General features: G+C 40.8%; 1 protein-coding gene across 2 annotated transcripts in view; it reads right to left on the reverse strand.

Annotated features, from left to right (window-relative positions):
- Positions 1-19,177, reverse strand: part of EPHX4 (epoxide hydrolase 4) — a 117,213-nt gene that overhangs the window by 8,232 nt on the left and 89,804 nt on the right. For both annotated transcript variants that reach the window (XR_011022006.1, XM_068239803.1), the window contains exons 5-6: positions 17,388-17,491; positions 10,488-10,636 (exon numbers count right to left, since the gene is read on the reverse strand). Coding sequence is in view for 1 of the 2 variants with exons in the window: in XM_068239803.1 (XP_068095904.1) it covers positions 10,488-10,636; positions 17,388-17,491 (253 nt within the window). In the remaining variant the exon portion in view is untranslated. The remainder of the gene's footprint in view (positions 1-10,487; positions 10,637-17,387; positions 17,492-19,177) is intronic.

Consider the following 19,177-nt stretch of genomic DNA (forward strand, 5'->3'; position numbering starts at 1 on the left):
TATATGTCCCCCAGTATAGGTTAGATAGGTATATGTCCCCCAGTATAAGTTAGATAAGTATATGTCCCCCAGTATAGGTTAGATAGGTATATGCCCTCAGTATAGGTTAGATAGGTATATGCCCCAGTATAGATTAGATTGGTATATGCCCCCAGTATAGGTTAGATAGGTATATGTCCCCCAGTATAAGTTAGATAGGTATATGTCCCCTAGTATAGGTTAGATAGGTATATGCCCTCAGTATAGGTTAGATAGGTATATGCCCCAGTATAGATTAGATTGATATATGCCCCCAGTATAGGTTAGATAGGTATATGTCCCCCAGTATAAGTTAGATAGGTATATGCCTCCAGTATAGGTTAGATAGGTATATGCCCCCAGTATAGGTTAGATAGGTATATGTCCCCCAGTATAGGTTAGATAGGTGTATGTCCCCCAGTATAGGTTAGATAGGTATATGTCTTCCAGTATAGGTTAGATAGATATTTGTCCCCCAGTATAGATTAGATTGGTATATGCCCCCAGTATAGGTTAGATAGGTATATGCCTCCAGTATAGGTTAGATAGGTGTATGTCCCCCAGTATAAGTTAGATAGGTATATGTCCCCCAGTATAGGTTAGATAGGTATATGTCCCCCAGTATAGGTTAGATAGGTATATGTCCCCCAGTATAGATTAGATAGGTATATGCCCTCAGTATAGGTTAGATAGGTATATGCCCCAGTATAGATTAGATTGGTATATGCCCCCAGTATAGGTTAGATAGGTATATGTCCCCCAGTATACGTTAGATAGGTATATGTCCCCTAGTATAGGTTAGATAGGTATATGCCCTCAGTATAGGTTAGATAGGTATATGCCCCAGTATAGATTAGATTGATATATGCCCCCAGTATAGGTTAGATAGGTATATGCCCCTGTATAGGTTAGATAGGTATATGTCCCCCAGTATAGGTTAGATAGGTATATGTCCCCCAGTATAAGTTAGATAGGTATATGCCTCCAGTATAGGTTAGATAGGTATATGCCCCCAGTATAGGTTAGATAGGTATATGTCCCCCAGTATAGGTTAGATAGGTGTATGTCCCCCAGTATAGGTTAGATAGGTATATGTCTTCCAGTATAGGTTAGATAGATATTTGTCCCCCAGTATAGATTAGATTGGTATATGCCCCCAGTATAGGTTAGATAGGTATATGCCTCCAGTATAGGTTAGGTAGGTGTATGTCCCCCAGTATAGGTTAGATAGGTATATGTCCCCCAGTATAGATTAGATTGGTATATGCCCCCAGTATAGGTTACATAGGTATATGTCCCCCAGTATAGGTTAGATAGATATATGTCCCCCGGTATAGGTTAGATAGGTATATGTCCCCAAGTATAGATTAGATTGGTATATGCCCCCAGTATAGGTTACATAGGTATATGCCCCCAGTACAGGTTAGATAGGTATATGTCCCCCAGTATAGGGTAGATAGGTATATGTCCCCCAGTATAGGTTAGATAGGTATATGCCCTCAGTATAGGTTAGATAGGTAGATCCCCCCCCTATAGCCAGGAGGGTGTGCGCAGCGGCGGGGAGAGAGAAGTTTCCACTTACCTGCTTTCATCCTGCATGCAGCTTCTAGCCTCTCCCGGCGCTCGTTGCATCGATAAGAGCTCCCCTTGTGATGACATGCGGTACGTCATCACAGGGGGCGCTGTTACCATAGGGACAGACGCCGGGACAGAAAGTAGATAGAAGCTGTCAGGATCGAGGAAGGTAAGTTGAAACTTCTCTCTCCCCGCCGCTCCGCCTGGTGCCCGCACACCCGCTGCCAGCAGCAGAGCGAGGCCCCCCACAGTGTGAGGCCCCAAGAGGGGGCCTGGCATGCTTGTATGCTGGCAGCGCCCCTGACCCTACAGGCTGTAGCTATATGGGGGTGGGGGAGGTATAACAGCGCGGCAGATGATGGAGCGAGAGGGGTAAGGAGGAGAACAATAGCCTTGGCCTGGGTCCAAACGAGAGGATCGGGCAAGCTGGATCTCTACCCGACGCATCTGGGCCACCATACAAACTGTACACTTTTGAGAGAGTTGGCTTCAACCCTTTCGCCTCAGCCAAGAACCATCTAGCATGTGTCCTCTCATCTCCAACTCAAAAGCATATCTTGCATCAGACCTTTTCTCACTCTCAGGACAAAATTAAAATGTTAGTGCATGCTCTTATAATATCCAGGCATGGTCGGAATAGCCGATTTCCGGCACAATTCCGCCATATAGAAATTCCGTTACCGTTCCGACGGTATACCGGGTCAGTTCCGCGGAATTCCGATTTACACGGAATTCCGTCGGAAAAATCTCTCTCTCTCTCTCTCTCTCTCTCTCTCTCTCTCTCTCTCTCTCTCTCTCTCTCTCTCTCTCTCTCTCTCTCTCTCTCTCTCTCTCTCTCTCTCTCTCTCTCTCTCTCTCTCTCTCTCTCTCTCTCTCTCTCTCTCTTCCATCCAATGCAGTAGGGAATTGCAGATTTTCAAAACAGCTTATATACCATAGCTGGGATTTGAACCCAGAACCTAGTGTGTAGTAGGTATCTGTCTTACCCTCTAGACCATGACCCACACTACATGCTAATGCTGCCGGTAGCATAAACCATACTTCCATTATGATCAATTCGATAGAAAAAGTAGCATGATTAAGGATTTGTACTTTTTGAAAAGCATGCTTATTTATATACCATAGCTGGGATTTGAACCCAGAACCTAGTGTGTAGTAGGTATCTGTCTTACCCTCTAGACCATGACCCACACTACATGCTAAAGCTGCCGGTAGCATAAACCATACTTCCATTATGATCAATTCGATAGAAAAAGTAGCATGATTAAGGATTTGTACTTTTTGAAAAGCATGCTTATTTATATACCATAGCTGGGATTTGAACCCAGAACCTAGTGTGTAGTAGGTATCTGTCTTACCCTCTAGACCATGACCCACACTACATGCTAAAGCTGCCGGTAGCATTAACCATACTTCCATTATGATCAATTCGATAGAAAAAGTAGCATGATTAAGGATTTGTACTTTTTGAAAAGCATGCTTATATACCATAGCTGGGATTTGAACCCAGGACCTAGTGTGTAGTAGGTATCTGTCTTACCCTCTAGACCAGGGGTCCCCAAACATTTTGGGTTGAGGGCCGGGTCAACATACTTCAGACCGCTGGTGGGCCGGAGTAAACATAAAATGATGTAGAAGTCTTTGCGGACCAGACAGTGAAGCATACCCAGGTGACAATCTGCAAGCCAATTGGACAGCAGTGTCACCTGATGTGGAATTTGATTGGAAACCAGCAAAATTTCTGCTTTCTGGCTTCCATGTGGATGGGGGGTGCTGCACTGCTATTCCATATGTGGACCACCAATATTTAAAGATGTAGCTGACTGCATTTATAAGCAATACATTTTCTGTGTGGGGGGCCGGTAAGAAAGCCTTAGGGGGCCACATTCGGCCCGCGGGCCTTAGTTTGAGGACCACTGCTCTAGACCATCAACCACACTCAGGGCCAGGCTTTAGCATGTAGTGTGGTCAGAGGTGGGACAAGGTCCTTCAGCACCCAAGGCTGAGACAGCAAAGTGCGCCCCCCCATCCCTCCCACCCCAGCTGTCACACACTGATTGCTATTACACTAAGAGGTGCCCCAGCCCCCCCCCCCACCCCCAACACCTTAATCTCTACTTATCTGGCTTGCTGTCGCTGCCATGTATCACCTTTTCTTATTTCTTTCTGCTTCAAACACAATTGGGAATGACAGCTGAATGAATTGTGCACCCCCTCCTACACTGCGCCCTGAGGCTGCAGCCTCTCCAGCCTCAGCCTTACTAGTGGGTAAGACAGATACCTACTTCCATGCAGTGTGGTTCATGGTCTAGAGGGTAAGACAGATACCTACTACACACTAGGTCCTGGGTTCAAATCCCAGCTATGGTATATAAGCATGCTTTTCAAAAAGTACAAATCCTTAATCATGCTACTTTTTCTATCGAATTGATCATAATGGAAGTATGGTTTATGCTACCGGCAGCTTTAGCATGTAGTGTGGGTCATGGTCTAGAGGGTAAGACAGATACCTACTACACACTAGGTTCTGGGTTCAAATCCCAGCTATGGTATATAAATAAGCATGCTTTTCAAAAAGTACAAATCCTTAATCATGCTACTTTTTCTATCGAATTGATCATAATGGAAGTATGGTTTATGCTACCGGCAGCTTTAGCATGTAGTGTGGGTCATGGTCTAGAGGGTAAGACAGATACCTACTACACACTAGGTTCTGGGTTCAAATCCCAGCTATGGTATATAAATAAGCATGCTTTTCAAAAAGTACAAATCCTTAATCATGCTACTTTTTCTATCGAATTGATCATAATGGAAGTATGGTTTATGCTACTGGCAGCTTTAGCATGTAGTGTGGGTCATGGTCTAGAGGGTAAGACAGATACCTACTACACACTAGGTTCTGGGTTCAAATCCCAGCTATGGTATATAAATAAGCATGCTTTTCAAAAAGTACAAATCCTTAATCATGCTACTTTTTCTATTAAATTGATCATAATGGAAGTATGGTTTATGCTACCGGCAGCTTTAGCATGTAGTGTGGGTCATGGTCTAGAGGGTAAGACAGATACCTACTACACACTAGGTTCTGGGTTCAAATCCCAGCTATGGTATATAAATAAGCATGCTTTTCAAAAAGTACAAATCCTTAATCATGCTACTTTTTCTATCAAATTGATCATAATGGAAGTATGGTTTATGCTACCGGCAGCTTTAGCATGTAGTGTGGGTCATGGTCTAGAGGGTAAGACAGATACCTACTACACACTAGGTTCTGGGTTCAAATCCCAGCTATGGTATATAAATAAGCATGCTTTTCAAAAAGTACAAATCCTTAATCATGCTACTTTTTCTATCAAATTGATCATAATGGAAGTATGGTTTATGCTACCGGCAGCTTTAGCATGTAGTGTGGGTCATGGTCTAGAGGGTAAGACAGATACCTACTACACACTAGGTTCTGGGTTCAAATCCCAGCTATGGTATATAAATAAGCATGCTTTTCAAAAAGTACAAATCCTTAATCATGCTACTTTTTCTATCAAATTGATCATAATGGAAGTATGGTTTATGCTACCGGCAGCTTTAGCATGTAGTGTGGGTCATGGTCTAGAGGGTAAGACAGATACCTACTACACACTAGGTTCTGGGTTCAAATCCCAGCTATGGTATATAAATAAGCATGCTTTTCAAAAAGTACAAATCCTTAATCATGCTACTTTTTCTATTAAATTGATCATAATGGAAGTATGGTTTATGCTACCGGCAGCTTTAGCATGTAGTGTGGGTCATGGTCTAGAGGGTAAGACAGATACCTACTACACACTAGGTTCTGGGTTCAAATCCCAGCTATGGTATATAAATAAGCATGCTTTTCAAAAAGTACAAATCCTTAATCATGCTACTTTTTCTATCAAATTGATCATAATGGAAGTATGGTTTATGCTACCGGCAGCTTTAGCATGTAGTGTGGGTCATGGTCTAGAGGGTAAGACAGATACCTACTACACACTAGGTTCTGGGTTCAAATCCCAGCTATGGTATATAAATAAGCATGCTTTTCAAAAAGTACAAATCCTTAATCATGCTACTTTTTCTATTAAATTGATCATAATGGAAGTATGGTTTATGCTACCGGCAGCTTTAGCATTTAGTGTGGGTCATGGTCTAGAGGGTAAGACAGATACCTACTACACACTAGGTTCTGGGTTCAAATCCCAGCTATGGTATATAAATAAGCATGCTTTTCAAAAAGTACAAATCCTTAATCATGCTACTTTTTCTATTAAATTGATCATAATGGAAGTATGGTTTATGCTACCGGCAGCTTTAGCATTTAGTGTGGGTCATGGTCTAGAGGGTAAGACAGATACCTACTACACACTAGGTTCTGGGTTCAAATCCCAGCTATGGTATATAAATAAGCATGCTTTTCAAAAAGTACAAATCCTTAATCATGCTACTTTTTCTATCAAATTGATCATAATGGAAGTATGGTTTATGCTACCGGCAGCTTTAGCATGTAGTGTGGGTCATGGTCTAGAGGGTAAGACAGATACCTACTACACACTAGGTTCTGGGTTCAAATCCCAGCTATGGTATATAAGCTGTTTTGAAAATCTGCAATTCCCTACTGCATTGAGAGAGAGAGAGAGAGAGAGAGAGAGAAAGAAAATTCCGTCGGAATTATAAAATTTCCGCGGAATTCCGTTTGAGAGGTATAGGAATTCTGATTTGACTACCGGAATCACGGAATTTATAATTGCGCGGAATTTTCCGAGCATCCCTAATAATATCTTGTTTGGACTTTTGTAATATACTACTTTGTGGACTACCAACTAACAGACTGGCACCACTTCAATCTGTACTGAACTCAGCTGTTCGACTCTGTGAAGCTCTTTATTGGCTGCCAATTAACCAGAGGATCTATTTCAAAGTATTAACTGTAACCTACAAAGCTCTCCACAATCTATCTCCTCTGTACATCTCCTCACTAGTTTCCAGATACAAACTCAACCGCAATCTCAGATCTGCGCCTTATTTTCTTCTCCTCCAGAATCACATACTCACATTCACGTATACAAGAATTCTCACGTGCTTCACCCCTCCTCTGGAATCCCCCTCCACATCACATCCATCACTTTCCAACCTTTGAAATCTTTAAACACTCCCACAAAACTCACTTTGTCCGACAAGCATACCTTGTAACTTAGGCCATTTCTCCTTCAACCCCTGGCCTAGTTGTATTCCATACCAGATAGCCTAAAAACACACTGCCTGTACAGGTGAAACTTAAAAAATTAGAATTGCAAAATTCCATTTATTTCAGTAATTAAACTTAAGGAGAATCTGAAGTGGAAATAAAAATAAAAACAGATACTCACGTAAGGAGAGGGAAGGCTTTGGATGCTATATAGAGCATTCCCGTTCTCCTCACGGTTCCCACGTTCCAGCACTGGATCCCTGGTTCAAATCTCCTGCCGTGGCGGGCAGTTCTGTACTGCGCACATGCGAGTGCGCAAGAGAGTGCAGTCGTGAGTGCGCAGTACAGAGTGGCCCGTCTTTGGTAGCCCGACTGCTTCCGAAGACTCCCGAAGCCTACCAGAAGCAAAAGAGAGCACTCTCCAACCGATCGGTCGGAGTTTGCTAACAGGGGAACACAGGGACCATGAAGAGACTGGGAAGCCTCTATAGGACCTAGAGCCTTTCCTCTGCTTAGGTATCTGTTTTTTATTTCCACGTCAGATTGTGAAACTAATATATGAAATAGACTCATTACATGCAAATTGAGATATTTCAAGCCTTTATTTGTTATAACTTTGATGATTATGGCTTACAGGTTATGAAAACCCCCAAATCAAAATCTCAGACCATTAGAATATTGTGAAAATGTTCCTGCGCAGTACGCTCCGAAACACGTGGCGGTGATTGACAGCGCTGCTCGCGCAGGCACAGTACAGACCGACCTCCAGGTTGGCCTGACATCATCGCCGGGGACCGAGAGGCAGCGGTGGCGAACGGCTGACGGCTTAGCTGCAGTGAGGGACATGCTGTGAGCTTGGTGCTGGACAAAGCCCCGAGTAAGTAGGACTTATTTTCCATATAAATGCCTGATAACTCCTTTAAAATGTCTGACACTAATCAGATAATTAATCTAAAAACATGCAAAGGGTTCCTGTTCCACATATTAGTTTCACCTTTTAAGTTGTATTACTGAAATAAATGGACTTGCACGATATTCTAATTTTCTGGGTCTCACCTGGACGTAAAAATTGTAGCTTTTTGCCAGTGATTGTGTAGCGATTTGCTGTTAGCGATTTTAATTCTGATGGGTCCTTTCAATTAATTTTCCTATTTTGTACAGTGTGCAGTAATTTAAAAACGCTAGCAAATCGTTCTGTGTAGGTTTTAACGAGCGATTACACTAGCGATTATATACTTTACATTGCAGAAACGCTAACGCAAAATGCTAACACTCAAAAATGCTGCATGTCCTGCATTTGCGATTTTGGTAATCGCAATCGCTCCAGTGGAATTTAGCCCATCCATTAACATTAGCTGAGCGTTTAGGGAAATCGCTAGTGTTTTGAAAACCTCCCTAAATGCTCAAAAAATTGCTCCAGCGCAGTGATGGTTAACCTTCGCACTCAGCTGTGAAAAACTACAAATCACATCATGCCTCTGCCTCCCCGAGTTATGCTTAGAGCTGTCAGAGTATTGCAATGCCTCATGGGATTTGTAGTTCCACCACAGCTGGAGTGCCAAGGTTAGCCATGACTGCTCTAGTGGGTTCCAGCCCTCAGCCCCCATTCACACTGGAGCATTTTGCCAACGATTTCGGCAAAACGATCAAGCGCTAGCGCTTTTTAAAGCGCTAGTGCTATAAAACCCTATGGGCCCGTTCTTACTTGGGCAATTTGCGTTAATCACCGGCGATTAATGCAAATCGCCCAACTCGTAGCCTGCACCATTTTCAGGCGATTTCCCGTTTCAGTGGTATAGAACGCGTTTCAGTGCAATAGAAACGCTAAACGCGATCGCAGAAAAATCGCCGCAGTGTCCAGTGATTTTTCCGTGTGAAATCGCGGAAAAATCACTCCCGCAAAATGTTTTGCGCTTTCAAGTGTGAATGGGGCCTTAGACTTGTTATGCTTTTGCAGCATTGATTGGAACATTGATTCCCTGTTTTCCCACTGCTTTACATATAGTCCCTCCTGTACACAGTGACAAAGTGTGACTTCGGCCACAAAGCACATATTATGTTAATCAAATATAAATATAGATTAAACAAAACTGAAGCTATATTATCTCCAATTAGGGCAATAATATTCTCAAACATAAAAAGATATAGGGAAAAGGGGTGATCCATCTGTGAGGAGTAAAACAAAGGTAAAGTTATTGTTACTTACAGTATGTGGTGGGAACCTTCTGGAAGGTCCACAAGCTTGCCATGTCCTCCTCGATCCCACCGCTGCTGACCAGGTGCATTTTTCTTCTTCATGTCCGCAGTACTGTCTGTGTTTGAACATGGCCATACTGCAGGTGCACAAGTACGATCTGCACATGCCCAGTAGCACAAAGCCACTCGTGCACAGAAAAAAAAGCCAGATGTAAAAGCAGAAGACTCCCCGGCTCCAACTTTCTGGCGTTGACATCATTTTTCCCTTGCACCGCGCCTAGCGTCCTCTCCTTGATAACTGCCGCGTCTCTTGTCACATGACGCCGCTGTAACCAAGGAGAGAGGACATTGGGCGCGCTGCAGAGGACAGATGACATCTTCGATGGAACCTCGGAGCTGGTGATTCTTCTGCTGTTACTAACAGAGGTGCTTGGCTTAGTCCTAAACCTGCATTGCTGTATACTCCATCCCTATTGCCTGATGAAGCAGGGTCATTCCTGCCAAACACGTTGTACCGAATCTTGGGAGTGTATAAATAAATTATCTTGTTGATACAACATCATTACTAATTTGTGTATACTTGGAGGAGGTAAGTTCACCTCCGCCACCTCTATTTTTAAACATTTTACCTTTTTTTATCCTACTGGCGCCTATTTTTACCTTACTATCCTGCTGTTACTAATGTTGCCGCACTCCTCTGCAGAGGGAGGGAGAGAAGGGGGGCTATCTTAGGGCAACCAGCAAGTGACCTATCACGCAGTGCGGCGGTCACACGGAGCACCCTCACAGTGCTGTGCCCAGGGACATATGTCCCACCTTGCCCTTAGCTATGCCTCTGATTATACAATATGCGCCCAGCAGTGGATTGGTGGACTCGAGGAGGATCTGAGGTAAATATTTAACTTTACTTTAAAGTGAACCTAAACCAAAGTTTAAAAAAAAGAGTTTTACTTGCCTGGGGCTTCTACCAACCCCCTGCAGCCGCCCTGTGCCTGCACCTTCCTGGAATGGTCCTCCGGTCCATCTTAGTGGTTAAGTTTCATTTTCCCCGACTTGCCAGTTGATGGCCACTGCCTCTGCACGGCCTTGGCAGCCGGCGGTGGGAGCATGAACAAGGATGCACGCAGCGTGCATCCTTGTTCATGTTCCCACCGCCGCGAGCATCCTGTGCAGGCGCAGTACAAGATTTCTGCATACTGCAAATGCGCAGGACGCTCCCAGTGACGGGAGCGTGAACAAGGACGCGCGTGGCCAGGGCCACACAGGCGCAGTGACCACCGACTGGCAAGTCGGGGAAAACGAAACTTAGCCGCTGCAGGGGACTGGAGAATCGTTCCAGGACAGTTCGGGCACAGGGCGGCTGCAGGGTGCTGGTAGAAACCCCAGGCAAGTGACACTCTTTCTTTTTACTTTGGTTTAGTTTTATTTTAAATCTGATTACATGTTAGTCATACCAGACCAGAAAAAAATGTAAACACTGTTTGTCCACATATCCTACCTGAAGATATTGCGAAAATGGTTTAAAGGACCACTTAGGGCTCCTGGTTGTGAGAATACATAGAGATAAGCTTCCATGTCTTCCTCTGTGAATCTGCAGCTTTGTCTTCTGATGCCAGTGGCATCACTAATAAACAGATCTTTAAGAATCTAGAAAAGAAATCAAAGGACAGACACAATATCAAGTCGCACACAGATGCACAACAGCCATGCTTTTAAGTACAATTTAGGACAGCTAAATGTTGGTATATGCAAACCGATTACTTTAAGTGAAAAGAAGTTCCATTTTAGTGGTCAGAGTCCTACTGTGTAACACTAAGGCCTAGAAAAGGATTACGATGAAATTGGGCGGATCCTGTGTGGGCAATCCATCTTCCATTCCATTCATATGCTGTTGTATGCTACTGGACTCGAACAACAACTACTTAAAGAGGCACCGTAGCGACAAATAGCAGAATGCAGTTAATTATTCAGGATACCCACTTTTATGGTAATTTTCCTGGTTTCAGCATCAGAAACACTTCCTATATCTATATATTGTTGTATATTGGTATGTAGCCCCACCCTTAGTGATGCTTATCTCAGGCTGATTAGTTATGTGGAATTCTTCTCCCATAACCTTCTGGGAGACCAGGCATTACTTTCACTGACTTTGGAATTCTCTGTAAACAAACAGGGATGTATTCAGGATGTATTACAGGATGTATTCAGATACAGGATGTATTCTATGAGTTCAACAAATTTAATCAATAGGACTTTGCTTATGATGACATTGCTATAAAACAAAGATAGGTAATGGAAGACATCTGTTTTTGGCTACGGTTTCTACAGGGCGTGTACATGACTAGAATATGTATTAATTGTTTATCCAATGAAAGACAAGTAAGGACTGAACCACCTGCCAAGCACCCAAAGAACTTTAAAGCATACATTGAATTGTTAAAGCAACCATATGCAATACTATGATCATGTCACACCAAGTATAACATGCTACATCTGCAGAATACTTTCAAAATGTGTTGATTTTCTCAAAACAACATATTTCATTTATTTCAGAGAGGCGTTTGCCTGTCCAGGTAAGCTCACAGTGTTATCAGGTGTTTAGTAAAGAGTACACGTTGTAAAATCCCAAATATTTGTTTGAAATACCGATTTCTAATAAAGCAAAGCAAACCCCCGAAGACACATTTGGAAAGCAGGCTGCATAAACACGAGGCACAATAAGTATTTTTTTCAGATGTTGTGAAGGGGGTGGTCCACTTTGGGACAACCTCTCCTTAATCCAAAATGCCCCATGTACAGCACATGGTAGGGTACTCGCTTCCTGCTCCATGATGGCAAATGGCACCATACTCCAAACAGTGCTGAAGGACCAAGGCTACCTGTAGTACCCAAACATGAGGGTAGTGATTGTTCCATCAGGAATGGCCGGGCCCTTGGGAAATCAATATTTCATTCAAGAGGAGCATCTTCAGTAAATTTTCAAAACAGTTGCTGGGTAATCACCACCCAGAGACAAGTAGAAAGTTGTGAGAAATGTTCCTTCCCCTTCTGTGCAATCTCTTGTTACTTATAAAGTTATGTGGTTGTTTTCTTTTTATAAAAGTTATGATATCAAAAGTTAGTTAACATTTAACCGTAAGTCCTGAAACAGTTGTATGCAAGTTGGCTTCAAAGGTACCTCATATTTAAAGCCCAGCTAAACTCTGGCATCAGAACTGTAGTCGGGGCTTAGATACTCCTCAGGGATGTAATTAAGAATGTGTCACCCACTGTTGAAGCACCTTTTTAGATCTTTTAAAGAAACAGGGGTAACTAATGATGGCAACCAAGACTTGAAACCACTGGAATGCAATCCAGACATAGCCATTCAAAGGCAGTCCCACATACAGTGTGAACATTACATCACTTCCATACTTTTGTTTATATCTTATAGCAGGAGCTACAATCACAGGTCATCCTGGCCTCTGTGGCTGTTAACGAGGTGCTCCTGACCTGTTGTGGTTGCCATAGTAATGGCGCATTACCGCAGTAACGCCCGTGGCTCTAAAGGGTTGACGTCAGCTGCTTCCCCGGTGTTAGCAACATCACCAAATCTTTTCCAACCTCATGACTGGGGGTTTTAATCCACAAATGATATACAGCGGTAAGTAAGACTGTAAGAAAAACAGCTTTATTTTTTAATCCCATAAAGTGTAAATAAAACCCTGACAGTGATTTTTTTCCATTGAGATTTAGCTGAGCTTTTAAACTAACTGTGGTCTGTACCAACCTTTCTGAATGTGCATTTTGGCCACAGAATTGTAAAGGGATGAACTTCATGTACATAAAGGGAACCCGAGGTGAGAGAGATATGAAGACTTATCTTTATTTCCTTTTAAACAATGCCAGTTGCCTGGCTGGTCCCCTGGTCATGTGTCTTTAATACTTGTATCCATAGGCCCTGAACAAGTATGCAGATCAGGTGCTCTAGCTGACTAATTTAGCAGCATGCTTGTTGTGACTCAGATACTACTGATGTCAGAAGATCAGTAGGATAGCCAGGCAACTGGTATTGTTTAAAAGGAAATAATGACAGCAGCTGTTATATCACTCTCACCTCGAGTTCATTTTAAATTAGATTTAAAGAAACCCTACACCTCATCTCATCAAATTAAACAAATGTATGCATGCAACATATTATATACTTCATCTTTAATATCAACGGTCAGTGTCCAGATAAATGTAGATTGTTAAAGAGAAACTCCGACCAAGAATTGAACTTTATCCCAATCAGTAGCTGATACCCCCTTTTACATGAGAATATATATGACTGATATTGTGGTGAAACCCCTCCTATAAGAAACTCTGAGGACCGTGGTACTCCTGGCAGTTTCCTGTCTGTGAACCATGTTGCATTGTGGGAAATAGCTGTTTACAGCTGTTTCCAACTGCCAAAAAAGCATGCAGCAGCTACATCACCCGCCAGCAGTAAAAATGTCACCATGTAATAAATGTCAGAATGTAAATCAGGGATTTAAAATATTTTACAATGGGCAAACACTGACTAAAGCATTTATACATAATTATTGTTGAAATTAAGTACTTTTTTTATTACATTATTTTTACTGGAGTTCCTCTTTAAGCTGATCTTCTGATTTCTGACCCAAAGGTCTCAACCTTACCGCTTTGTTTCTGCTCAGCTGATTATGCGACCCTCCTCAGCAGTACAGATTTGCTTTTAATTTCTTGTATTTCATATTCATAATGAAAGTGTGACATACAATGCAAAATTATTGATCAGCTGTGCCGATCCCATAGCTTTCCTTGAACTGGGAATCTTAAAATGACCCGAATTTTTCCCCGGTAAAATGAAAATACAGTAAGGGCCTGTACACACTGCTGCGCTTGCGCTGCGTTTTTAAAAACGCATGCGTTTTTAAAATCGCAAGGTCTTTTGAAAAAGAATGAAAATCGTGATGACTTGTACACACTGGTGCGATGCGTTTTTAGAAAAACGCAATCGCAGTGCCTGCTGCGCTTCTTTAAGCGCAGCGCATGAAAAACGCATTAAAAACGCATGCGCTTGCGTTTTTGCCTGCGTTTTTCAGAAGTCAGTATCCCAGAAGGCTCTGCAATCTCCTGATTCCTTTTGAAGTGTAAACTAGAAAAAAAACAAAGGATTCTTTAGCCAATCAGCAATTACAAGAAAAACGCAAACGCACCAAAAACGCAGGCAAAAGCGCATGCGTTTTTAAAACTACATGCACTTTAAAAACGCATGCGCTTGCGATTTTGCTTGCGTTTTTCAGTGTGTACAGGCCCTAAAAGACCACATTAGGTACAGTTTTAACCATCCTCACTGTCAGCTTCCCCCCCCCCCCAAATTCCCCCGTTGAGGGAAGACCACTCAATGTCCCTGCTCTTCCATGTAGTGAAATTGTGGGCATACCTCCAATGTACTGTCTCTAGACTCTGCACCAATACAGAGGCCAGAGAGCAGTCACATAGTGGAAGAAGGCACAACCCGGTTGTTTCCAAACTTCCAAGTGTCTGCACTTTTTGAAGACATAGTGGAACCACCTGCATTCCAACTCATGTGGAATGACGACCATATTAAGGAATAGGGATTACTTTGAATGGCTCCTGACTTGGTACAGTATGGACGGCTGTATGTAGCACTACAATTATTAATGGTGTCCTGGATGGAGCAGTTGTACAGTACATGTTTACACTACATATTTACTCATGGGCATGTCGGTTTTGTTTCTGAGACTTTTCTTTCAGCTCCTTTTTGAAGGGATCATTCTCTAGACTGGAATATTGGAATATATATTTGGCTGAAATGGAGGTTTAGATGTTCTTGTTAAGCCTCTGAAGAAGCAGTAATGGAGGCCACAAAACATGCATCAGGCACTCTAAGGGGATGTGCTATTGTCTTACTGTATAGTCAATGTATCATATAGATACATGGGCCCATGTGCAATTAAATGTTTCTCCTGAGTTTTCTCCTAGGTGATATTTTTTACTTGTCAATAAAATGCCCTTTAAGCCACTAGAAAGCAAGGAAATAATTTTGATAGTACTTTTTATCTACTTTTTCAGTTGAATAGTACTGGAAAGTTTTTTTTTTAAATAGAAGATGAAAAATTATCTTCTAGGAGAAAACCATGGGCCCATATGCAATTAACTTTTTCTCCTGAGTTTTTTTCCTGGGGGATATTTTTTCAGCACTTTGAAAGTGCAAAAATATCAAAAAGTAGGTGAAATAGTACTATCAATATAATTTTAAGTATTTCCTTGTTTTCTGGTGGTTTAAAAGTTATTATATTGACAAGGTCTGAAAATATCACCTAGCAGTAATTCAGGAGTAAAAGTTAATTGCATAAAGGCCGTTATATTTTCATACCTTATCAATAAAATGGGCCCAATCCAATTCACTTTTTTCTGTGAGGTTTTATCCTAGAAGATAATTATTATCATCTTTGTAAAATAATTCTGCTATTGAAAAAGTACTAAAAGTTGTTAAAAAAGGACTGTCAAATGTATTTATTGCATTGTAATAATAATTTGGACAGGACTTTTTCACCTACTATTTACTACTTTTTCAATTGCTAAAAAGTTATTTTAAACAGAAGATGAAAAATTATGCTGTAGGAAAAAACTTAGGAGAACGTTGAATAAGGGTGTTAGGTCCATATGCAAATAACTTAGTTTTCCCTAATTTTCTCCTTGATAATATTTTCTAAATTGTCAGTAAAATGCCTTTAAACCACCAGCAAGCAAGAAAATACACAAAATAATTTTGATCGTACTTTTCCATCCACTTTTAGGTACTTTTTCAGTTGGAAAGTGCTGAAAAGTTATTTCAAAGAGAAGATGAAAAAATATCTCCTAGGAGAAAACACAGGAAAAAAAGTGAATTGCATATGGGGCAACAGGAGAAAACTTAGGGGGAAAAAGTAAATTAATAAAACTCTCCATCCAGGGCGCATATGCAATTAACTTTTTCTCCTGAATTATCTCCTATGAGATAATTTTCATATGCTCTTTAAAATAAAGTTTAGGCATTTCAAAATTGATAAAGTACAAAAAATCTGGTGGAAAAGTAATATCAAATTTATTTTGAGTATTTTCTTGTCTGCTGGTGGCTTACAGGTATTTTATGGCAAGTTGTGAAAATATCACCTAGAAGAGAACTCAGGAGAAAAAGTGAATTGCATATGGGCCCAGGTCTTTTCTCTATGCACTTTTAAGTTCCAATTCACTTTTTCTCCTAAGTGTTCTCCTAGGTAATATTTTCACATCATATCAATAAAATGCCTTTTTTTTAAACCACCAGCAAATAAGAAAATACTCAGAATAAAGTGACAGTATTTTTTTTCACCGTTTTGATACTCATTCAATTGTAGAGTGCTGGAAAGTTATTTTAAACAGAAAATGAAAAATTATCTCCTAGGAGAAAACGTAGGAAAAATTGTGAATTTGGGTCAGTCCCTAACAGTGTAATAATGCAACTTTACAATAGTACAATAATGCGGCTCTATTGTACTTTGATTTTATCAGGAAGAGTTCAGGTACACTTTAACCCTTCTAAAAGTGTGATGGAGAACTGCAGATTATTTGGGCTCTGCAAGGTGATGATTAAAGACTTCAAGGAAGCCAAAGAAACAAAGATTAAAAAATGGGGACATAGATTAAGGAAAGATGCCCAAATGTTACAACCCTTTTCATGTTACAGCAATTCAATCAAAACAACGTCCAAAAGACAACAAGAATGAGACATGCGCCAATCTTCCATTATCAATGTGATAACAAACATTTAACTATGAAACTGACTAAAAACAATGCAAAGGTGCTGTTATAATGGCCACATCATGCCCAAAGTACATTATGTATAACTTAAGTGAGCTGTAAATGGATATGGAATGCTGATTTCTTGAACATCTCTCTTATAATGGTACCCATACACGGTACAATTAAAATGTTTGATTTTCCAGTTTATTCAACCAAAATGATCAAATAGAGTAAAAATCGAAAATTATCTTTTTTTTTTATCAAGAAAAAAACAAATGATTATTCAGTTTTCTCAGTAAAAATCTGGTCGAACATGTTGGAAAAATCTGGGTGATTGTTTGTGAAATTGTATAGTGTATGGTAGGTTGTATAAGAAAATACTACTACATAAACCAAATGTTTCTTAATATTCTATTCGATCATTTTCTCGGATTTTCATGAAAAATCGAACGTTCATGTATGGTACCTCAAAAAGACTTTTAAAAACTATTCGACTAAATGGAATAATCAATCAAATTTCTCTGATCGAAAACAAAAATAGTACCATGTATGAGCACCATTAGACAGATTTGTGTGATACCTCTTATTAATGATATCTGCAATATAACATTCTAGGTCAGCTCACCTTGTAATCATTTACAGTATACATGAGTTCAGGAAACCAAGGCATTTGGAAAAAGAAGTAGTAACCAGATTTAATCAATTGAGAAGGGTGTCGTAGGATATATTCTGAAACAAAAACACCCATTAATTATTTTTCTAATCCACCACTGAAAAAATGTAATTCAAAATATAGAAATGGGGAGGAAGAATTTCTTTCTGTGGAGGGTGGGGGCCTGGATCATTTATCAAGCACAAAACCATATTACAACAGAAAAAGGACTGAGAATTCAATACAATTTACAATAGGGTTTTTATTTTGTTCAGTGGACAGTCCCTAAAGACATAAAATAAACATCATTGATAAATACATACTAAAAACATGCTGAAATTTAAGCAATTCCTTTAACTATGCAAAGATCTCAGCCTGGTATATGGATGACTCAGGTTTCAGGATTCCGTTTTCAACAGGTCAGACCCATTAGTTTTGGTCATTAGGGAAATCCAGGCAGGTTAGTAAAGGGTTATCAGTAAAGGCTTAGTTCATTTTTTTAGGTGTGTATAAAATTACTGATAGTTTGGCTGATAAATTAGTCACTACAAATCTTGGGTACCATAGCATTTTTTGCAAGGCCGCAGCCCTAGCCATAGCAAAGCAATGACATCCTCTCTCTCCCCTCCTACATGGATATGAGTGGACATGGTATCATTAGAGGTACAAATAATGTACAATCCATAGACAGTTGTATATTTTTACAGCCCCACCACCAGGTATCAAGTGTTTTATACAAGTGTCTGCTGGTCAAAGAAAAGAGGGGAACAAAGAAATTAAATTCTTCTGAATAACATGAACATTTTATAATTTTAACCCTTTTGGGACCACATGGCTCTGGTAAATGATGTGATCTCTATGATAGGCTCACAGTGATCACAGGGTCAGGAACCAATCTCTTGACCGGCACAGTTTGTGTATTCTTCCCGTGTCTGCACGGGTTTCCCCCATAGCTACATCGTTCATAGTTACATAGTTGATTGGGTTGAAAAAAGACATCCATCCAGCGAGTTCAACTAGAGAACAAAGTACAACACCAGCCTGCTACCTTACATATCCCTGTTGATCCAGAGGAAGGCGAAAAACTCTTACAAGGCATGGTCCAATTAGCCCCAAAAGGGAACAAATCCTTCCCGACTCCAGATGGCAATCAGATAAAATCCCTGGAACAACAACATCACTGGGCATTACCTAGTAATTGTAGCCATGGGTGTCTTTCAACACAAGGAATGCATCTAAGCCCCCTTGAAATGCAGGTATAGATGTGTGGTGAAACCATGTACTCTGGTTTCACCACTCATCCCAAAAAACATACAGATATGTTAACTGGCTTCCACCTAAATTGGCCCTAGACTAAAATGGACATAAGACTATGGTAAGGATTAGATTGTGAGCCCCTCTGAGGGACAGTTAGTGACAAGACTATGTATTCTGTACATAGTTAGTGACAAGACTATGTATTCTGTACAGCGCTGCAGAAGATGTCGGTGGTATAAAAATGTTAAATAATACTAATAACTATCATTTTTGCTGAGGAAATCCAAAAATGTGTGTGTAGTTTTGATAGTTATGGTACGGAGCAGATCTTACTTAACATTGACTAACCTGATTCAGCAGTTGGAATTACCTCTCATTTGCTTCTAATTATTTTTTTTAGCATTTCGGACAAGAAAGGATATCCGAGGTAAATAAAATGATAGAAAAATAAGCCTTACATAGTTTCCTCAAGGTCTCCAGACACGATTTCCATGGTTGCAGCGACG

This window comes from Hyperolius riggenbachi, chromosome 6, assembly GCF_040937935.1.
Source record: "Hyperolius riggenbachi isolate aHypRig1 chromosome 6, aHypRig1.pri, whole genome shotgun sequence".
Lineage (NCBI taxonomy): Eukaryota > Metazoa > Chordata > Amphibia > Anura > Hyperoliidae > Hyperolius > Hyperolius riggenbachi.